This window comes from Mchenga conophoros, linkage group LG12 (genome assembly GCF_057382185.1).
Source record: "Mchenga conophoros isolate Kocher_MC1m ecotype Shallow Benthic linkage group LG12, M_conophoros_male_GT1.1, whole genome shotgun sequence".
NCBI lineage: Eukaryota > Metazoa > Chordata > Actinopteri > Cichliformes > Cichlidae > Mchenga > Mchenga conophoros.
Window position 1 is genome coordinate 23,752,673 of NC_140537.1, and position 23,449 is coordinate 23,776,121.

Below are 23,449 nucleotides of genomic sequence, written 5' to 3' on the forward strand. Positions count from 1 at the left end.
CCCGTTCAGTATCATTTAAAAATGACAGCCTACCTGAGTATTGTTGCTGTCTATGTCTATCCCTTTATGACCACAGTGATGTCACATACTTCAAATCATCTCAGACTGGTTCCTTGAACATTACAGTGAGTTCATTTTATTCAAATAGCCTCCAACAGCCTCTGTCCCAGCACTAGCAAGGTGATGAAATTTATATCTAGTTTTGTGTCTGCCCATTACTTTCTTTGTTCATGCTGATTGAATAAAAACCCCTATGAACCAGTATTAAAACAGAAATGCATGTACATCATAGCAACACACTTAATGTGTTGACTTCACTATTTCTTTGCTGTTTGCTAGAAGCAACAGCGACCACCTCTAGAGAAAGGTAGCACATCCCTTACACAGAAATCTGTCTTTTGAAGACCCCTGGTTAGCTCCTGGGCATTTAATTCCTCCATTAGATGCTAGTAGACAACAAATTAGGGAATGAGGCATCCATGCAATCTCCAACAGTGGTCATTGCAGTTTATGATTACTGCCTTAACACTTCAGCTGCAGAGTTTCACAAGTTTTTAAGGGGTAAGATTTTATTTTACCAGCATTGATAGAACAATTTGTTTTCTGCAAATTGGATCTTTTGTTCTCTTTTAAATGTTTGAATGCTTTTATTGTCTTTTAATTTATTTATTTTTAATTTTGTGTTTTTATGTAATTTATTGTGGTCAACTTTCATGGATTTTCATGTAATTTTATACTTGGCTTTATACTTTCAATGTAAACCACTTTGGTCAACTCTATTTTTTTTTTTAAATTCGTATATAAAAATAAAAATTGACCTTGAATCTTCTAGTTTGCTGTGGGCTGACACAACCTCATTTTACCTCCCTCACTCTCTTTTTTTAATTTCTAGTGTCACTGTTGAGGGTATAAAAATGGAACAATCTGTCAAAGCTACATATTTTTAATATATATATATATTTTTTAGAAGTGATTTCTGTTTTATACAAAATTAACTGAAGCTGCATAGACTGTTAGTTTGTATATGGTTACCATCACTGAGTTTATTCCTATTCTTGATAAAATGACTTTTGAAGATGCATTATCGGTGCTGGTTCAATCCAAGACGACGCCACAGGCAAGCTTGGATACATTTTCTGGATTTCGATTTGAGCACTTATCTCAAGCTGTGTTCTTGATAAAATACCTTCCAGTAACACATTAAATGTGAGAGGAAATCCCATAATGATTTCAGGAAGCCATTTGTTGACATATTGATAAAATGGGGGGGGAGAAAAACTCCCCGAGGTTTGGTCAAAATTTATTGGACTGTACAATGTTTAAATAATTTATCTAAAACACATGCCTCGGCAAGCATTAGGGGCATCCCATACAAAATTAAAGAGACAAATATTTGTTTTCTTTTTTTGTTTGTGTAGCTGCGTCAAAGCCATTTTGCTTTGGATTTAAAAAATAAAAGACTCATGAACTGCTTTTATTACTTTTGGCTTGATATTCATATGTACTGTATCTCTTAAATGTTTCAGAAAAGCAGCTTTTTCGTTTGGATTTTAATTCCAAATTTACTCAAAGCATTACTCATTCCAAAAAAGAGTTCCCTGTTGTGACGGTATTTAACAGACCAAAAAAATGTTTCTTTGAGCACAACATGGAGCCTAACAGATCATTTTTACTATTGTTTTGGGAGAAGGTTGAAACATATACCGCTAGTTTCTGTGTCCAGCTGTGATTACATTACAGAAAAAGGAATGGCATTTTAGTAGCAAAGAGGTTGTGTACAAACTGAAAGGAGAACTAGCAGGCTATCCAGAATGAATCAATACATGTTAATTATTGTAGTATGCTTGATAAGTTCACTGATCTTTCAACAGAAGTTGTACTCAGGCATGCAGCTGGATTACTCGTATTAATAGAAATGCAATATCCTATACATGATATAGGGAAACGGTGCCCATAATGTTGACAGAAATGTTCTTTATTTATGTGGTGATACAGAGTGTGCATGCAGTATTTTGCATGCGGGGTGTAGTGTATGCATTCTGTTTAATAAAGAACCACAGCAGGATGGACCTCTTCAGCACCAATCATGGTGACTCTTCCATTTCTTTTATGCCAGAGAAAAGGGAGCTTTTATATTTGAGGTGAAAGATGGCAGGAGAGAAAAAGCTCCCAGCTGGAAAACATTTGCACTATTACCACAGATTTCTTCATTTATAAACACTGTACAGCTCTAAGCTGATGTTGAGCCATAGAGGGTCTGGACAACTTTTCATTTCTGCATGTTTTTTTTTGAAAGACAGCGCTGGAGTTAAGCTGGGAGACTAAAGTGAGAGTATGATCCAATGTGCAGTGGCGTACTGGAGTGCTCAGACCTCATTTAAAGTGTTCAGGAGTCCAGTGGATGCATAGTTGGAATTTTGCTTGATTTAAAAAGTTGAAAAAAAAAGTTTTGATCAGTAGTATGGTGTTAAAACATTGAATAAAACAGGCAGCTATTAGTAACTGACCCGTAATGTATTATCACATTACTGAATATGTAAGGTTAACCAGCTTTATGTTTCTTTTCTTTTTTCTTTTAGCTCATACTGTTCACACACTGAGGACACGTAATGACTGAAATTTAAATAAGACACGAAAATATTAGCTAGACAACACCCCACTTCAGCTCATCCCATATAACAACCAGAACAGAACAAGGCAATCTGTTCTTCAGTACAAGTCACAGTGGGCGGCTCTAATGCTTTTTACTGGCAGAAAGTGATGCTTCTGGTCATGTAGGACGGCAGCATACATTCAGACATTAACACCTTAGCTCCGTCTGCGTCATGCGATGACTAAATCATTGTTAATTTACGATATTTGAATGAAGGACTACATTTGTTGCAGCGCTTGAATATCACACTACATCATGCACTACTTGGTGATTTCTTGGCTTTCCCAGAGTACTGAATTTGAAAATGGCCATGCAGTCACAGTGCCAGGATACTACGGTGCTTTCCATATTCAATAGGGCTGGCAGTGGAAAAATGCTAACTGCAGGAGGTTAGCAAAACAAATGACTCCCATAATGTGGTATAATATGAAAGGAGGTAAAATGAGGTTGTGTCAGTATTGTTGTGTGTATAAATCAAAATGTGTATTTTTCTGCATATTATATAGTAGTTATTCCAACTGAGCCAGAGCAGAGATTTTAGATAAAGAGCGTATTGTATCTCTATAGGTTTCATGTTTGCAGAGGGCTGCTTTAATGTAATAATGGGCTTTTGATGGGATAGCGTTATTCACCAGACCCAGTGACTACAATGGAGCTATGACAGAGAGCAGCAGAGCTGATGCTGATGCTTCTGTGTAGGAGTGCTGATTTAAAAAAAAAACAGACAACATGTCTGTTTTGTCATGAATCGCTGTGCGGCAGGCGGGAGTTGGACCCAAAATGCAGGACTCACAGACTCGAGGGAATGAACTCAAAACACAGCTTTATTTGCTGGTAAAACAAACATACAAACTAAACTAAACTGGGAAGCCACAAACTAAGAACTACAGCGAGACACAGGGAGATCCACACACAGCATGAGGGACGACGTCACACCGACTCAGAGAAACACAGGGTTTAAATACACTGGGGAGTAACGAGGGGAATGAGACGAAGGAGGGCACAGCTGGGAGAAATCAGGACTGACGAGACAAGCAAAGCAGGACACATTCACATAAGAAACGGACCTTCAAAGTAAAACAGGAAGTATCACACAGAGACGCGAACTTGACACAGTGGAGACAGCAACTAAGAAATACAGAGACATAAACCATAAGGCAGAGGTCTAAGAACCAAAATACACAGGGAAATACTCAGCTGGGAACACAAGAGACTAGACTAGAGAGAGTAACAAAAAACCAACCATGAGAACATAATGCACAATGCAGAGTGACAGAAAACAAGAAACTCAAACATGCAAAGACACAATTACACAGAACAGAGGGGACACAGAGAGACATGAAGGGCAAGGGATCAAAACTAGAAGCCATAGAATAAATCACACACAAGTACAATAATACGAAAATCACAAAGAACTAAAAACGCTGGGTCAGGAGACCCAGGACCGTGACATGTTTAGCATATACTTAGATCAGTTTCAGTGTGGAACACTTATTTGAGGACAGCGGGTTTTTCCGTGCAGGTGAGATGTATCAGCCTTAAAGTAAATTTATGGTGATTTTATATTTACCATTTGTAATTTAATAGATGTTAAATTGTATGAGTGCACAGTGGATCACGGCCCCTTACAAAACAACCATTAGAAAATCCTTGGGAATTTGTATAAGAAAGTATTTCACAGCTTCCAGCCATTCACCAAAGAATTTTCAGTATACACTTACAATCCATGCACTAATAATCAATGCTCACATTATATCTATCTATCAGTTTGTCTGTCTGTATATAGCTATATGTATATATTTATATGTATAGATAGAGATAGATATATAATATAGGAGAGCTTAAATACAAAAAAAAGAACCAGAATTTTTTGCATTTTTTTAATGCAGTTTCGAGAGGAAAATAAAATACAGAGATCGAGTCTATTGAAGGTTACAGGGGACCACTTCTAGTTATAGGTGGTTCAACTGCCACTGGGGTCATTCATGCTGAAAAAGATTCTCACTCATGGAAGTGTAAGCCGCTTAGCATAAAAGCATCCACCAAATATCACATGTTAATGGCCTATATTACCATATTTTAGCTCCACTGAGCAAGCACAGCTCCCAATGCTGTTTGAATGCCATTTTAAATTCCCACCCTTAGTAGATGGCTGCTGGCTTATTTATTTGCAAAAGCTTCTTATTGCCAAATATTTCGTCACGTGGTATAATAGAAGCTGATCAGTTCACCAAAAGAACTAAAGCAGAATATCAGTAGTCAGACTTTTCTCCAACAGTGTATGCCTGCACTAAATAGATTCCTGACTGTACCTGATGGACAGCTGCAATGATGCACACCAGCCACACAACCTTCATCTTATATAAGCCCACTGGCACAGCCAGCTGCTGATATTTTCCAGAGACTGTATGTATTTCCACTAGTAACTATTTGCAAAATGTATGCACTCATGGTGTTGTTCATCACTTTAAATGGATGAAATGTTGCACTGACTTCAGAAGCAAATGCAGTGAATAGTTCCAAAAAAATGTAACCCCCCCAAACTTCTCATTTTTATTACTAAATGTAATATTGAGCATGTTAAAAACACTTGGATAAAACCACACATTAAACAAAAGTGTCCAAACATACAAAGAAGCTCAGTCAAAAAGACAAACTTATGTTCATTCCTGCATACACACTCCCATAACACACAGCAGAAAAACAAGAAGGCAAAAGTTTAAGATTAAGATGAAGGAAATGCTAGGTTGTTAAAAATGAGTTTTCAGCAGTTGTTTACTGCAGATTCAGCCAGCCTGATGAGGAAGGCTATTCCTGAGTTTAGGAGGTGCAACCTCAAAAATGTGTTTTAAAGGAATGGGTAAAAGATCCTAATCAGAAGGGTTTCAACAGGTCTGCAGCATGTGGGGTTTTATATGTAATTAACCACTTCCTAAGCTGGATGCAGAGTAAACACAAGCATATGTCTTTTACTAAATCTGTCTATGCCTGTAGGTAATGTGTTATTTTACATGAAGTTACGGTTGTGAACACTGAGTACATTCTGTATTAAGAGGAGGGCGTAACCAGACATGTTAGAAGTTTAACATATTATCTCAAACATAGACAGAAAATGCATGTCCATATTCATACTTAGCGTATTTACATCTTGATTATTACGTCTTGATGCATTCTCAATCATCCAGGTAAGTAATTCTCCAAAAGTTGATTCTGTTCATGTGGACGTAGAATTTCTCCCACTGAAAACATTACATCCAGATGAACAGAATCAACTTTTGGAGATCTTGATTGTTAATTTGTTCAGTTACAGTATATACTGTTGTACCTTTACAAGTTTATTGGTGACCCTCTGATACTAAATAATGTTTAAATTCTTTACATTGATGCTAGAAAGATTTTGTCTGAAGTTTCATTTTCCAGCATGAGAGCCTTTATACTGTTCGAAGATGGCTATTATTCCACATGTGAAACTGGAGAGGCTTTGTTTGGGCTTTCAGCACCATCATATTGGAGAGCTCCAGAGCTGAGCTGGAGTCCAGCTGAACATTTCAGCACCATTGTATAAGGACAGCTCCCCAAAAATGCGTATGTTACCGTCTGGCAAACCTGCAACAGCTACATTTATTAAGAATGAAATAAAATGCTCTGTTCTACAAATAGGGTATTACATAAAAAAGGCAGTTAAAAATTAAACACCTTTATTACATCTGGCTAATACATTTAAAAATACACCCAAGTGTGTTAGCACACTTGCTTCCTCTGAACACAGAGTAGTTATTTCACACACCTTTTAGTAAAGCCAACACATGTTACAGTGAATGAATGCATAAAAAAGCAATTTTCCTTCCTACACTGAGTCCCTCGTAATGTATGTTCTTAGATATAAAAAATTGTGTGTCAACAATGTTTAAAGCAATGTATGCTTCCAACTAAAATCTTCACCTTTACGTTGTTGTAAGGGAAATGTCTTCATTCCTCATTCACTTGACATTCACAGCCATTAGATTTTCAAGGAAACAGAAAACTAACAGAATGAAGGAGAGGGTTAAATTTAAAAAAAAAAGGTGTGGTCCTGTGTAAGGCCTGAGAAGCTCCTCTCAGCACCTTTCTTAGCTCAATAGCAAGGCCCCAGGCTAGGATTTAACTCTTTCGCTCAGTCTTTCTTATGTTCTCAGTCTTTCAAATCTCTGCCTGCCAGTGCCCACCGCATCTCACTCCACACCCCACCCTACCCATTACCAGTTCTCCCCACCATACCCTTTTTCTTAATCTCCTGGGTCAAGTGGAATAGAGGAGATAAAGGGATTTCAGTTTATGGCTCTCTTCAGAATTCTTCATTTAAGCCCTGACATGTGATAGAGAGGTAAGTGTGGTAGGGAATCAAGATTTTGAATGCAGTTAGAATGCAAATAGAGACACGATGCGCACACGCACACAAAGAGCACATGCAGGTGCCTTGATCACGTTTCTTATCTTTGCACAACACACACCTTTTCCAAAAACTCCTCTCCGCTCTTTTCACCTTACCCTTTGTTCTTTTTCCTCCCCTCTCGCTCTGTTTGTCTGCAAGTCCTGCTTGTTTCTGTTAGTCCGACCACTCTTAGATAAGAAAAAAAAACTTTAATTAACATCAATTATTCACGAAGTTTAGCTCTGGGTGGTGGTTGTGTGCATGCGTGATCTTAATGCCACAGTTAGATTTACGGTGCCTGGGAATAAGGATCTCTGTGGGAGCTTTGTGGCATGTTGCTTGGGTATGTTTGGGATTAGACTGGGTCCTGTGATGCCAGAAAAAACATTCCTCTCTGCCACATTAGGTAGCCATTAGCATGCAAAAACCATAGGTAGGTGGACAACTGAAGCACCTCTAACATATTGCTAGATAAACACCAACTATAAATAAAGAAGCACTTACTATCATTAGCAGAACTGTGGTAATTCATTGAATTCATTACATCCACAGGAAGGGTTTTGATAGATAGCTTCACATTGTTGATGTTGGTGATATTGTACTCTCTGTGTGTGGCTTCATTTTCAACCTTGCCTGCAGAAAATGATTTTTCAGCAAGATGCACTTAATACCACATACAAAATACAGTGTAATTGGTTTCCAACTACCACACAGCTGCTTGGTATTGTTTGCATGGTGACAGAAAAGGAAAAGGGAAAGCAATAAAAATTGTTGACCCAAACAGAAGATAATGTTTTGCCGTTTAAATATCGTTTGACACAGTTCAACTTAGTTCTTAAATCATAGACACCCCGCTCCAAAAAAACCCAAACAAACCAAAAAACAAAAAGCAAAAAACAGTTTTGGTTTTGTTTATGAAAAACACAACTCAACTGATCTTTGTTCTTTGTCTTCTGTTTGAGAATAAATCATCTCTGTGGGTTGCAGACCATTTGAAAGTCTCTAACGGTGCTCGGGCTTAATAATTGCTGTCTGGTCTTTTGTTTGAAAGCACGTACATGCTGACACACAAACATAACACACACAAACAGATGCACTCAGAGGATGCACCCTCTTGATAGCAGGTTTTGCTTCTGTCACAATAATGTTGGCTTTTACTGGCCTGCCACTTAATGGCTTCAGTGGCATGCTTAATGGCTTCAAGCATGGTTAGCTTATACAATGTGCAAAACAGCTGACATTAACTCACACACACACGTCCATGTCCACATGAATATACAAATGAACAACTTCATCTACTCTTACCCCCCAAGACAGACAATGTCCTTGAGAGCAGTTGACTGTTGTAGATATGCATAACAATAAGCCACCCAGCTAAAACCTGAATTAATCTACTCTGTGAGGTTTGAGCACATTTTTTCTGTTTTCCGAATGTGCCTTTTTTGTGTTTTTTCTCTCTGTAGTACCCAGATAATAACTCTACTACACTTACAATCCCATAAACCTCCAAGGTAATTCTACTAAGTTGCACAAATAAAGAGCAACAGTCATTTCAGAATAATGGATGAGCTTTTGATGTATTTACTCTTGCAAACAGATTTAGTCATTGTTGTCCTTAATTTATTTTTAATTCATTTGCTATCAAACAGATACCAGGAGAGATGGGTGTGTAAATTAAAACAGAAAATACTTTGTGACCCAGATTACAGAGTTAAATATATTCAATTCAATTCATTTTTACTGATATAGAACCAAATCAAAACAACTGCAACCTCAAGGTCCTTTATAGTGTAGGGCAAAGACATCATGATAATAGAGATAAAATGAAACAACCCCCTATGAGTGACTGACAACAGAGGAAAGGAAAAACTCCCTTTTTTGAAGCAAGAAACGTCCAACAGAACCAGGCTCAGGGATTGGTGGCTATCTCCTGAGGGATGATGAAGGGAAAAAAGAAAGCAAAAAAAGACAGGACCAAAAAAACCCACAAATCATGGGAGTCATTGAAGAAAGCTAATATGGAGCAAATATTGGTATCCTGTCAGTACTCTCACTGCAGCATTTTGGATGAACTAAAGGCTTTTCCAGGAGCTTTTAAAACAACCTGATAATAATGGATTAAAGTAGTTGACTATATAAGTAATAAATGCATGAACTAGTCTTTCAGCATCACTCTGAGACAGGATGTTTCAAATTTTACAGATATTGAGCAAATGCAAAAAAGCAGTCCTACATATTTGTAGTATGCGCATAAAAGGACATATCCTGATCAAAAGTTACTCCAAGATTCTTCCCAGTGTTTCTGATAGACAAGGTAATGTCATCCAGAGAAAGTATTTGGTTAGACACCCTGTTTCTAAGATTGTCAGGGATGAGTACAATAACCTCAGCTTTATCTGAACTAAGAAGCTGGAAACTGGAGATCATCCAGACCTTTATGTTTTTAAGACATTCTTGTAGTTTCACAAATGAATGTGTATCATCTGGCTTCATTGATAAATAAAGTTGGGTATCATCAGCATAGCGTTGAAAAAGTATGTTATGATACATAGTAAGTTGTAGTAAATATAATGTAAATAAATCAAAGAGTTGTGTATGTATATGTTCCAATAAATTAGAAAAAACAAGCAATACTTTACTAACATTTTACAATATTTGACATTTACTTAACTGCAGTACCTAAGCACAAGTGCCCTTGCTTTTAACATGAGTTTACTAAAAAACTCAAAACCCATTTTTATAGTCAAAAAGTTTTTCCTTTGCTATTATTGCTTATGGGGTAAAGAGCGGTGGTGACATTCATTGCTTAAGTAAAAAGTGTATTTGTTTTCTAGTGTGACACACAAATTTCATCCCAGAGAATCAAAAGCTTTCAGAGGCGGCTGTTGTCTCAGAGATATGAAGAAGATTTCCTTTTTAATGGATTGTTTTAGGGTTAAATCCTCTGTTTGGTGAGGCCTTGCTATTTGGGGAGGACTGAAAAAAGGTTCTTCTCAGTTGAGCTTTTAGCAGTATGATGGCCTCTGCCAGCTGATGGTGCTGGGTTCCTGCTCAATAATGGGCATCAAGGACAGGGTAGCTGCAGACACCTGCTTCTCCAGAGAGATGACTAGGGCGGGGTGTTATAAGCTGTGTGAGTTTAGTACTGTAGTGTTGAGTCACTATGTTTGTTGTAACTTGTGTTCTCCTAAAAATCAGCTATGATAAGTTTATCCATATTTTATACTAATTATCTGTGTCTACTGCATCTGTCTGGAAGCACCAAATGTAGCATTATGAGAGATTGTGATCCTCTTTGAAGAGACCGTGGTTCATGTCCTGCTTGGGAGATGTATTTAGCTTTTTGCTTTTCTTGGTTTTCACTTGGTCTTTGTCTGGTTTTCATTTACTTGTTTATATTTGCTTTTAATTGCTGGTTTGGTTTAGTCCTTTAGAAAGAGGTCACATTTTTGGGTGAAATTATAACTGTCTGTCGGTCGGTCGCATATGTTTCATGACTTTTTGCTGACAGTTAACTTTTTGGTTAGTTAACAAGCTTCTCAGTGACTTTCTTCATTGTTATGTGAACAGGTTCCATGACAGTGTTGACACCAGCAGATAACATCTGACTACAGTTCCATTTAATCTATTTCAGAATTTTGTGTATTGAATTCTGTTAGGCTAATTTCTTGTTGAAAAATGAGACTAATAAGGAAGCTAGTGTAATAAAAGTTCCTGAGCAAATGGAATTAAATAGTCATGTATATACAACACAATCCATTTGAAAGCCACCATTTTTTAAACCATTTTCAGCTGTTTTTATGGATGATATTAGGCATGAAAAGTTTTTAATTTCACTATTTTGTATCCTGAAGTAATATGGATATATATCTATATCTATATCCATATCTATCTATCTATATTATAGATATAGATATATAGATATAGTATAGGTAGTTTTACAACTCCCAGATACCACATTTGTACATTCATTCATTGCAAAGTGACAGGATACTATCATTATCCACACCGTCCTCAGCTTCTGGGGCACCAGTAATAGAGGAATTACAGTTAGGGATCAATCTTCTGCCAAATTCAGGATAGATATCTAGGTCTGACGGTTCACTGTCCATCTGGTGCAAGATTTTACTCTTTTAAAGCAGTGATTATCAAAAATACATAAACTGGTGAGCAGGGATGCAATCATCTGAGTGGTGGTCAAGGTCTCACTTTGTCTGTTTACTCAACGGCTGTCAAGTATTTTCCAACATGTTAGACATTTAAGCTCTAGCTGAAGGTCTCGCTTTACTGGAGAGTTCACTACAAAAATAAAAATCCATTTTACTAATTATTTCATGACACAGAAATAAATCACTAGAAATTTGAGACAGCTCTTTTTTAAAAATGGTTTTCATGAATTAATTATATCATATTATACAACCTGCTAAATGTTTTTTTTAGCAAGCCATAAAACTTGCCAAAGAGTGCTTTAAAGTTTGTGGCTATGCACTGTTTTAAAATTCAGGAATTGGGGTGCAAATGCCTCAGCGTGCCAGAACAGAAGAAATGCTTGTAATTTTGTGTGAGCTGCCTGAATAAAAGGCGTATCCATAATAATAAATAGGCTCTTACCTGTTATGTGTTGGAATGGAACCAGCACACTAGAAAGACACAAATTTTTTGGTTATCATAAGCAATAAAATGACAAAAATGAAAATTAAAAATATAAGGAAACTTTAAAAAATCACTTTGCTTGACAGTAGAAACAGAAGTGAAACATAAAATGAATGAATGCTTTCAAAGATCTCTCTTTTCTCTCTGTTCATTTATTTAATATCAGTGATATCCTCATGGACACACCATACCGCCTCTTTACCAGCCACTTTTTATAAGTATTTTATTTTTAATGCAAAACGCTGGACTTTGCATGATTGAAGTCTTTCATTTCGTTTCCATCTATTCATTTTCTTCCACTTGTCCAATTTAGGGTGGCAGCTGGGCTGGAACCTATCCCAGCTGTCACCAGGTGTGAGACAGGTCACTTTGGAAGAGAAGTAGTAGTAAAATACAAAGTGAGTGGTTATATAAACATTTAATAATAAATCAATGGGATGAAACAAGGACATGAGAGAGCAACTTTGACAGTCTTAGTTTTGTTGTCAGTTTAATCCCTCATTCCTTGAATGCATATAAAATAGTCAGTCCAGTAGTAGCCTGTGGCTCCCAGGCCTTATAATCTCTAATCCACGGTCTGGGGCAGATTAAGAGCAACACAGGGGACTTCATCTTTCCAGGGAGGCAGGGAAGGGCGACAGAGGAGGACAGAGTAGAGAGTAGTAAATCGTGGTGGGAATAACTGTGGGGAAACTAAGCTAACTACAAGACACAGAGAGAAATGAAACCAGTTCGGACATAGAAATGTATGAAAGACAACTCCAAGGATGCGGTGTGACTGAGTGAACTGATCAGAAAAAAAGACAGGATCGCGTTAAAACAAAACATCACAGCAGGGTAAAGTTAATGGAAATGTTTTTTATGTAAAAAGTGTCCAGTTGATGAGACGGATAACCTCATACAGCACAGAAACTGGCATCCCCATCACCACCTCCTGTTGTACAAGGGGGTTAGCTATCAACGGCTGAGTGAAGTGCCCGTGGCAAAGCAGATTACCCCTCTCCTCATCTGTCTGTCTCTTCGTTAGACTCCCCTCTGCATCCCCCGCCCTCCCTGATATTCACATTTCATCTGTCTTTCACCAAGGTAATTCCAGACAGTAGATGCGCGCCCCGGCTGGCAACTGCTGCTGCTCACAGTTGCTGCCGCTTCTTTCTCTTTATCTCTCTCCTGGGTCTCCTCCTCTCTTTCTTTCTCTCTCTCTCACTCTCTCTCTTCACTCCAACCCCACCCCTCTCTCTTCCCCCCCACCCCTCACGGACGCAGCATACCTCCTCTTTACCAGCCACCGCGCGTGCTGCTGGGGCCGACGCTAACACCCGCATACGGAGTGCGGACCGCGGGAGTGTCGCTGCGCGCACCCTCGGTTAATTTTTCTCCTGGTAGCCCAGCCTACGTTTCCCCCCTCCTGGCGAAGAAAATAATAGTGGCTTTTGGAGCTCTCTATACTATACGTGTTAGAGCCCCCTCCTCTTTCTCTCATCTCTTCAGGAAGCTACAGATAATTCCGGAATATGGTACCTCTCCGTGTTAATGCCATGTGACAAGGCTTTTCATCATTTCTTGTATTGACTGTCAAAAGTCGCTGCTGGGTTTTGTCAAGGTGCTCTGCCTGTTGTGGTGGTTAAACGGTGGCTAGGTGAAGGAACAATAAAAAGACAGCCTTTGGGATAAATGGAAGTTTTGGCCGTTGGCTTGCTCCGTTGAGGCTGCTGCTGCTGCTGCTGGTGGTGGTTTGGTGATTGGTGCAGGGGGAAACTGCGTCGCCAGGTCTGAGAGGCTGGGGATCTCGAGTCATTATAACAGAACCTGCTTTTCAAGATAACAAGGTTTCCTCTCACGTTATCAAATGATTACAGATTTATTCCTTTAAATGAGCTGCCACAACCTCCAGCCCGTCAGCTCGTTTTAACGCGTCGGCGTTTGGATGCGGTTTGTTTTCTCCACGGCTCAACGTCTCTACTCGTCCAGAACATGATTTAATGTTGGGAGGAATTTCAACAGGGCACCAGTCTATGACTACCCAGGAATCTCTTCCTCTTTTCATCTACAGGCAAGCATTACACTCTCAAGAGAACACATAAAGACAGAGATCACCGGGAATTTCCTTCACCACCTTACGGATGGACTAAAAAAGGAAGCTTCTGTTTTCGGGATTTTAACTCAGTTTGCTCTCGCGCAGAGAGCTGTAGTTTTTCTCGGTTTCTGGGGGAGAATATTTCTGGACATAATGAAAGTTATATCGGCTGTGTTGCTCGTTGCCGTTTTTTGGAGCCAGGAGTGGAAGTCGACACTCTCGGATTCAATCATTCACATCGGTAAGTTACTGCGCTTTTCCTCCTCTAAATCGCAGCCAGAACGAGACTCTCTGTGAGTCTCTCAGGAAACAGACGGGATGTTTCAGCCTTGCTATGCGCGGTGCTTCTTAAATCACAGCGTCGCTGGCGATATCTTTGGCGCACTGTGGCATAAAGTGGAGTTCTTTGTTAATGAACTCAGTGCATTCAGGATGTAGACAATATATTTCAAATGGATTTCAGTGCGAATATTTGTGAATTTTAGCCTTTTGTTCCACAGCTAAAATGATGACCTGGAGATATGCTATGCGTCATACAAATGAAGTTTGCGTTAGTGCTGAGGGCATTACTGAAAATCAGTTGCATTTATAAACCCATTTTCTGTCTAGTCTACCCATAGTGGGTTTGTTATATATATATATATATATATATATATATATATATATATATATATATATATATATATATATATATATATATATATATATATATATATATAGTTGGGGCATATATTAACACATACATTAAAGGCGGACAATTTTCAGAAAAGAGTCTACCCTTAGAGTGCAGCGTTTGTCTTGCTTTGAGCACAGCGTGCGCGGAAAACAGGTGGTTTTGGATGGCGTGATGTTGCCCTGCGTGTCAGAGAGATTATCCTGGCTGGTAGGAAATTTTCCACTTATAGATTTTCCTGGAGCACGGGGCACTGTCACCTTTCTTTCGCGAGCTACTGCAGTGTCAAGAGGAAAAGAAAAGGTTTTGTCTGCCCTTATGTCTTTTCTGCCCTCCACCACCACCCGTGTAGCATGGCACTGTTGCGTTGAGAGTGATTTCCAAATCAAGGAGCATACACTTTGAGTCGATGTAGCAGCACCTCCGGCTCCTATAGGTTGGGGAGAGAGTGGGAGGGGGAGAGAAAGAGAGAGAGCGCGAGAGAGGGAGGGGGAGAGTTGACAGTGGAGAGCGTGCCTTGCAGGATGAGATGAGGACGCGAGGTGGTGGTGGGCACACATATTCGATGCACAACTCGGTGGCCTCGAAAATGCGATAGACCAGAGCGAGAGAGAGCATACACATGCAAAAAGATAAGCATCTGTCCACTTTTTATTTAACTCGAAGTGCATGGTCAAGATCACATCCAGATCCATTGACACACACACACACACACACACACACACACACACACACACACACACACACACACACACACACACACACACACACACACACTTAAAACCATCTATCTCACAGTATTATGCTGCCAAGGAGGGAAGACCCTGATCCATTTAAACCCTAGTGATTTACAGCGCTGATCCCAGGCCAGGTTTGTGGCTAACTGAGTGCAGTTTCCAAAATCACTGGTTGAGTTCGAGGTCCTTTCTGGGCCATGGACCAAGCAGATGCTCCACATTAGAACTACAACAGCAGTATGGCAAAACGAATGGGATTTGTCTTGTCGACAGCAAATGCATATTCTGGTAATTTGCAGAGAATGGAACCTGCCAATACTGAGTATAGTTTGCTCAGTAGATCAAAAACCTCCCTTTTGTTTCTGATTTAAATTTAGTTTTACATAAATTTGAGTGCTGTAAAGTCAGTAAAGTGCACAGAAGCTTAGTTGGGGTTGTGTGCTGTGGTTCCTGCCCTGTGCAGGTGGCAGCGGTTAGGCAGCTCATCCCCATGAGTGATGGTTTGATCACAGCAGCAGGTTCATGTTCTGCAAGTGTCTCACAGCAAGAGTTCAAATTTTTACCTGCTTGCTGACTGTAAGTTTCTTCAGATAAGAGTGCTAGCAACGTGCTTAAATCAGAGACATTTTCAGGCTCACCATAAACAAGACAGATCAAATTTGGGTAACTACACTTGTCAGCCACTGGAACTGTAGCTGGCAAGAACCTGCTGTTCTCTGTTCTTCATATATTTCAGACATGGTGTCAAATTTCCATTGTCTTCTTGGAATAAACTCTAGCCAATCATTTTTAAACCCAGTGTTTTACAACTGGCATGCGAAACCCAGTCATTTGCTTACGTATTACCCTTTAAATCTTTCTGAGAATGGGATTTGGTTAGTTGTTAAAATCTGCATTTTTTGCAGATGAAGTTTCTGCAAAACTGCAAAAATTCAACAAATCCAAACTGTAAACTAAACAGATAAATAGATGTAGATAGACCGGCCCCCGACTGGGAATTTCGACATATATATATCTATATATATATATCTATATATATCTATATATATATATATATATATATATATATATATATAGATATAGATATATAGATATATATGGATATATGTTTGTATAAGATGGTGTAAACAAAGAATGCTTTCAAAAATGGATGTGTTAATCATTTATTTTCATCAATCAACAAAATGCAGCGAATGAACAAAAGAAAAATCTAAATCAAATCAATATTTGGTGTGACCACCCTTTGACTTCAAAACAGCATCATTTCTTCTAGGTACACTTGCACATAGTTTTTTGAAGAAACCCGGCAGGTAGGTTGTTCCTAGTATCTTGGGGAAATAACCACAGGTCTTCTGAGGCTGTATGCTTCCTCACATCCTTCTGTCTTTTCATGTAATCCCAGACACACTTGATGATGTTGAGATCAGGGCTCTGTGGGGGCCATACCATCACTACCAGTACTTCTTGTCCTTCTTTACGCTGAAGATAGCTCTTAATGACTTTGGCTGTATGTCTGGGGTCATTGTCATTGCAGAATACATTTGGGACCAATAAACAATCATTTATATTTCTCAAAGCGTTCTTTGTTTACAGCATTTTTTCACAGTTGCTTACAACTTTTGCACAGCAACTTTTGCACAGCAGGGAACAAAGTTAGGGGAATAACTCCAGCTTTTAGTATGTTAAATCTACAATACAGTGGAAACCTGGGCAAGAAATGCTTTGAAATTAGCAGAACTGTGCAGTCTGTTATGGGCTGTTATTTCAGTTGGGTACAAGCTTATCTATGTATGCGTTTATGGAAGAAGGTTCAGTGCAGATGGTTAGCTGGGCAGTGTGATTTCTTGCTCAATCTCCTGTCCACCTAGTTTATTTATTTATTTCCCTACTAGATACTAGTACTTTCAATCACAGCTAAAAGTTAGAAACACAAAATGATACTCTTCCTCTCTCGCTCATAGTTTTCTTTTCTCTAAAATATCCATCCTCATCCTCACTTTTACAGCAGATCTTGGAAACGGTACATAAGCAAGGGTATGGAATTAGAAGACACAAGGTGCATTGTGATTTGATCTGTAACTCACAGAAGGTGGTACTATTTTAAGTAGAGGCCAATAGTGGAGATACTTTCTCTCGCCGTCGCTCTATCTCGGCTTGTGTGAGTCCACGTGTGTGTGTTTGTGTGTGTGCGTGTGTGTGTGTGTATCTTATTGACTTAGGTCAACATGAAAAATAAAAAAGTAGTATGCCCACCGGGTGCATCACGTTGACATGTCAGAAGTAATCCCTCTTTAATCTCTTTGTTGCTGTTGAAGATGGAATGAGGGGAAGAGGTGGAAAACTAGACATGCAAGGGGAGATGCATATCAAATAGAGAAAAAGAGGAAGACAGAGAGTAAAAAAGCACCAACAAAGGGAGACTTTATATCACCATCACATACCATTCAGCTGTCTAATCTGAGAACCTGTTGGTCTGTAACTGACTTGCCGTTATTTGGGTGATATTTGCAGGAGTGACCGGCAGATGTTTTCATCTTGCTCTATCCAGGCATTAAATGTGATTGAGCTGCAAGGGGAGCTGGCACTACTGCTTTGCCAGTCTCTCTTTTTTTCACTCTGTCTCTCTCCCATTTTGTCTCTCTAATGATCAGCATGCAGAGGGAAAGGGGGGGGGGGGGGGCAGTCCGCTTGCCTCTTGGCCCTCACTGCATCGTGTTCTGCATGGCAATGTCTCTTTGCTTTATGATGGCAGTTCATATTGGTTCTTCATGTGTGTGTTAGGGAATGAGAGAGACCGGTCGGTCTGGTATATATGTATAATATATATGTATATATATATTTTGATGCCACTGGAGTCTTTAAAAAACTCTGAACCTTCCCAGTTCATTTATCTGTGGTGCTTAATTAAAATCATGTATTTCCAGTGCTGAATACTGAAAGGTCAACCCACAGCATTTATCTAAAACTTCAGTAAATAGCTGACACTTCTCAGTGTTATCATTGTATTCCGGCTATGTAAGCAAACATGCAAACACTTCAACCTCGTGACCTTTACCAGAGAAGCACATTTGTATTCTTTGGTGATTTATTCAGCCAAATTAAGTCCTCACTGTGGTGTCACTGAATTTTAGCCACGCAGTGTGTCAGAGTGCATCCACTGGTACATCAAGCATTAGAGACGAGTCAAAGATGCTGGCTTCTTTCCCTTGTCTGTGAGCCTGGTTCATCCCGGTTCAAGCGATGTCTTGCACAGTTACCTTTCTCTGTCTCTCAGCACGATCACCATTCATAGCACTTTCAGTGCTGTTTATGTTTTTCACTTAGTCTGAGGCTACAGGTTGTTATTATAGTATATTATATTATTATCATTTTTAGTGATAGTGTAGTTGCTTACATTTGCCTAGTGAGCAAAAGATCCTCAATTCAATCCTGGACGGAGACACAAATCACATAGATGTTATGTCAGAAAAGGCATCTGGCATAAAAATCTGCCAAGTCAAATATGTGGAGCTACCCACTGTGGCGTCCCCTTCTGAATAAGGGAGCAGCCAAAAGTTGCTTTTGTTTTATTAAGTATTTGATGTCTTTTTGGTTTCAAATTATTTTTTTGCAAAAAGTGAAATATTTGTATAGTAGAAATTTTGAAACAGAAACCATTTTCATGAGGGCAACACTGCTGAGGTTCCTCGTAGCTGCCAGCAGGAATGCCATGTAAAACAATTTTTTGCACTGTTTTTCGACATGCTTGGCAGTGAGGTTGTTAGAGTTGTACCGAGGAACTTGGAACAGCTCTGCTTCGGAGGCTGCGTCTGTACCTTCTGTGATCCCAGGCTGACTCACTGATGTCGATCACACACTTCCCTGATGGCGCTGGTTTATGGGTAAGGATCTTAGCTTCTAATGTGCTGCTGACAACCAGCCCATGTGTTGCTAAAACTGGGCCAAAGACTGTGACCACAGATATTTTAGGTCCACTGAGATTCATTTGACACGGCTTAGTTGTTCTGTACTGTAGCTTAGCATGGGTTCTTTGACTACCCACTACCATGTACTAAATGATACAGATTCACGTCCTATATTGGTGAATGGCTCCTGGGATTCGTATTTAACATAGTTGCATTCTTACATCTTACACATCATGGTAGCTTCTCATGTTATGTAATACAGACAAATATCCAGAAACATAGAGCATTAATTTGTTAAAAAAAAAAAACCCTGTTTCAGTCAGTTATCACAGACTTGGTAAAGATAAAGCAGGCAAGCAGAAAAAAAGGTTATAAAGTGACGAGTGAGAGAATTGACTTCGAGATTATTGGATCTTTGCAACGCTTGAACACGGGGGGCTCAGTCCTTTCATACTGTTGAGAAAGAGAAGAATTTCTGTCATTTGGATGGGACGAGTTGAAAGACCAAATGAGAGGTTTCCATTATTTACAGGGTTTAGAAATTGGGGTGGCATGTCCTGGTTTTTCCTTTCACTTTGGTGCTATTCCGGTCTTTTCCTTGGAGAAGGATTTCTAAACATCTCAGTTTGTGTGAATGGCTGTTCTTGTCTGGTTTTGTCTCCAAGTTTCACAGCTGTCAACACCGCTTCCTTTTTGAAACTGTCCTTTTCTGTTTGTGTGTGCACACATATATTTAAATCTGAATGTATGCACCAATTCAGCAGGGTGGGCGCTTGGCAGCGTGTGTTAAACGCTTCATCTCTTTTGAGTTTTATGTCTGAGTGTTGACAGATGTGCTGGTCTGTGCTATCTTTGACTTGAAAGATTTAGCGCCTCATATTTCTTAGTGCATGAACAATAGTGGGGTTTTTTTCTCCTTTTTGTTTTGTATGTGAATATGATTCACTGAGGTTCAAATTGTTTGTCTGGTTTCTGTATGTTTGCGGTGTGGTATTTGGGACTGTTATGTATCTTCTTGTAAAGGAAAGAGACAGACAGTGGCAGCTGCTCTGACGTCTGTACCTGGTCACTGAGGCAGAACCCTTAACCAGGCAGAGAGAGAAATTGAGAATGTGTGTGTGTGTGTTTCTGAAGTTGAGATGAAGTGACAGGTAACTGTGAGAAGAAGTATGATTGCTTGTCTGAGGTTGACTGCAGATGCAGGCGAGGGTAGACTGGCCTGCCCTGCTGAAGGTGCTTCATCTCACTGTATCAGTCAGAATACAGGTAGAATGGACCAGATGGGTTGGGAAGGACTAGTACAACACAGGCCCTTGTTCCCGGATGATTGTATTGTGCGTTTATGCAGTTGGCACACGCTTAATGTCATCTGAGGACAAAAACTTTTGTTGCAAGTGTCAGCTTGCTTTTTGCGTAGATTGATTTAAACCACTTCTGGCAGCACAGAATGCATGAAGAATCCACACAAAAAATATAAAAAATGTAAAGGCGTGCCTTTGTGGCTCTGTGCTCTTAATATTGTGTTCTCAATGAAATATTTTCAGAAGCTAGCTGATTTTAGAGACTGTGCAGTGACTAGAAGTTACTCACATGGTAGAAATAACTGAATAACTATTCCTTAAAGCGAATATGTAATCAGCCAACCACATCACAGAAACCCAGTGCATTTAGGCTTGTAGACATGGTTAAGATGTATTCCTGTATTTCAAACTGAACATCAGAATGAGAATGAAAGCTAATTTAAATGATGTTGAACTTGGCATGGTTGTTGGTGCCTTGCAGGCTGGTTGGTCTCAGTATTCCACAAACTTCTGACCTACTGAGATTTTTCTGCAGAAGCATCTATAAGGTTTATAAAAAACAGAAAAAAATCCAGTGAGCAGCAGTTCTCTGGATGAAAATACCTTGTTGATGTCAGGTCAGAATAGAGTAGCCATACTGCTTGTAGCTGATGAGAGCAACAGTAAATCAAATAACCACTCGTTACAACCAAGTTATGTAGAAGAACACTTCTGAATGGAAGCCATGTTTTCCATTCAGATGGAAACCAATTTTTCCATGCTAGACACCTTGAAGCAGATGGACTACAGCAACAGTACACCTAAGAACAGTTAACTGAGGCTACATTTCACACAGGCTCACCAAAATTAGACAACAGAAGAATGGAAAAACTTTGTCTGGTCTAATGAGTCTTCATTTCTGCTGCAACATTCATATGGTAGAGCCAGAATTTGATGTAAACAACATGAAAGCATGGATTCATCCTGCCTTGCATCAATGGTTCAGGCTGCTGGTAGTGTAATGGTGTAGGCGATATTGGTAAATGGAGTGGTTTTTATATAGTGCTTTACTACTTGAGCATTCAAAGCGGTTTATACCACATTCATTCATTCACACCCATTAATATGAGCACTTTTTGTCCACACATAAGTGCTTTCTATCTAACATTCACACACACTGGTATTGTGATGAATGCATTAGAGAGCAACTTGGGGTTCAGTATCTTTCCTAAGGATACTTGGATCATCTAAATCCTTGGATCGAACCACCAACCATCCTGCTCCAGATGACCTGCTTTACCGCCTGAACTACAGTCACCCCACTGGGGATACTGGACCTCACAACACCAATTCAGCATCATTTAAACACCATCTCCTACACCTGTATTGTTCCTGACCATGTCCATACCTTTATGATTACAGTGTACCCATCTTCTGATGACTGCTTCCAACAGGTTAACTCACATCATGGGTGTGGAGGAGACAAAGCTGCAGCAGCTGTGGGATGCTATCGTATCAATAAGATACGATAGCATCACAATCTGAGGGATGATTCCAGGACCTATATATAGTACAAGGGTCCAACCCTGTACCAACAAGGTGTCCGTAATAAAGTGTTTGTAGAGTGTATGGGAAACCTTATTATAATAAATACTAGTGGGACTGTCAGCTTTATGTGTGTGTGTTTGTGAGTGTGCAGTTGCACATTTCTGTTGCATGTACTATATGACATATATACTATATGTGGGTGTCCTTGCGTGTTATTCATCCCTTTTGTTCCTCTTACGTCCTTGTAGCTGTGTGAATATTTACAGCTGCCCTCTCCTTCCTTCCTCTCTCTTTTTCGTGGTTTTTCACGGTCTTGTTCACCGTCTCTGCTGACACAAATGCTGTTTTAGTCTTCCAGTTATCTGCACTGTGTCTCACAGGGGTACAAGGTTCCCTGAATGTGCAGAAAATATGTTTTTGCATGTGTACAACATTTGTGTGAGTGTCTCAGGCACACTTGTGTGTGAGCATGCGAGCACGCATTAGTCGGTGTGCATATTGTCTGAGCTTGCATGCAAGTAATAGTGGTCATTTGTAAGCACACGTCCTGACCACAATCTGTGTGTTTGGCCACATATTCAGCATGGGTGTTTGTTCACGCATCTTTGTGCAAGCGTGTCTGTGTGAGTGCCAACATTATTAGTTTCTTTTTTCAAAAATATTTCCTCCACATCAAATTATGGAGTGGCAATCTAAAGACAAAGTAAACATGACATTTGGAAGTTTGTTCTGCATTGTGCACACACGCAGATACACTAACACATGTGGCCCAGTATACGCATGCGAAGAAGGACAAATTGGCAAGGGAAAATACCCCCGCAAAAAATCTTGACAGTTACATTTATAACACTTTGAAATCCAAAGAGCATTGCCTGCATCGTCCCTTTATGCTCTGTCTTTGCTTCATGCATTTGTGAATGATTCACTGAACAGTGACGCATGGAGATGATCGGTCACGAACTCTATTGTACTAGAGCTGCACAAATCTGATCACATGCATGACTTGTAGTGTGCTTTCTGCTTACTTTCAGTTTCACACTTTTACTGGTAATTTTCACAACTCTCTCACAATGATCCTTTTCTTATTTTCGGTGAGAAGTAGTTAATTAACACGTTGAGGAGGAAAAAAATATTTATTACACGATCCTGTCGGCGCGGCCCTTTTCAGATTTATTGATTTACTTTGAGAGCTCAAAAGAATATTTAAGAATCCTTTTTTTAGCTGTTCTTTGGACTGCTTTGCAGAAATGCAAACACAATACTTAACGTGTGACCTGTGCAACATCAAACACACAGACGCACATCAGCACACACACTCAGATGCTCACAAAATGAAAACAGTACATAAGCAGTAGTAGCTTTTACCTGATAGCGGAGGAAGAAAAACTTGTATTACTGTTGGACTCATTTCTGTTTCTCAGTGAATAACACAGTGAGACTTCACCCCTGACTTGGCCTCTGCTCCCACCTCAGTCTTTGTCTGGAGTCATATTCTCTGTGATATAATATTTC

At 39.5% G+C, this 23,449-nt stretch overlaps 1 protein-coding gene across 4 annotated transcripts in view; it reads left to right on the forward strand.

Moving 5' to 3' along the window:
* Positions 1-12,977: 12,977 nt before the first annotated feature.
* The window catches only part of grid2 (glutamate receptor, ionotropic, delta 2), a 548,235-nt gene continuing 537,763 nt past the window's right edge, over positions 12,978-23,449 (forward strand). For all 4 annotated transcript variants that reach the window (XR_014894671.1, XR_014894670.1, XM_085294681.1 and 1 more), the window contains exon 1: positions 12,978-14,035. Coding sequence is in view for 2 of the 4 variants with exons in the window: in XM_085294681.1 (XP_085150807.1) it covers positions 13,948-14,035 (88 nt within the window). In the remaining 2 variants the exon portion in view is untranslated. The remainder of the gene's footprint in view (positions 14,036-23,449) is intronic.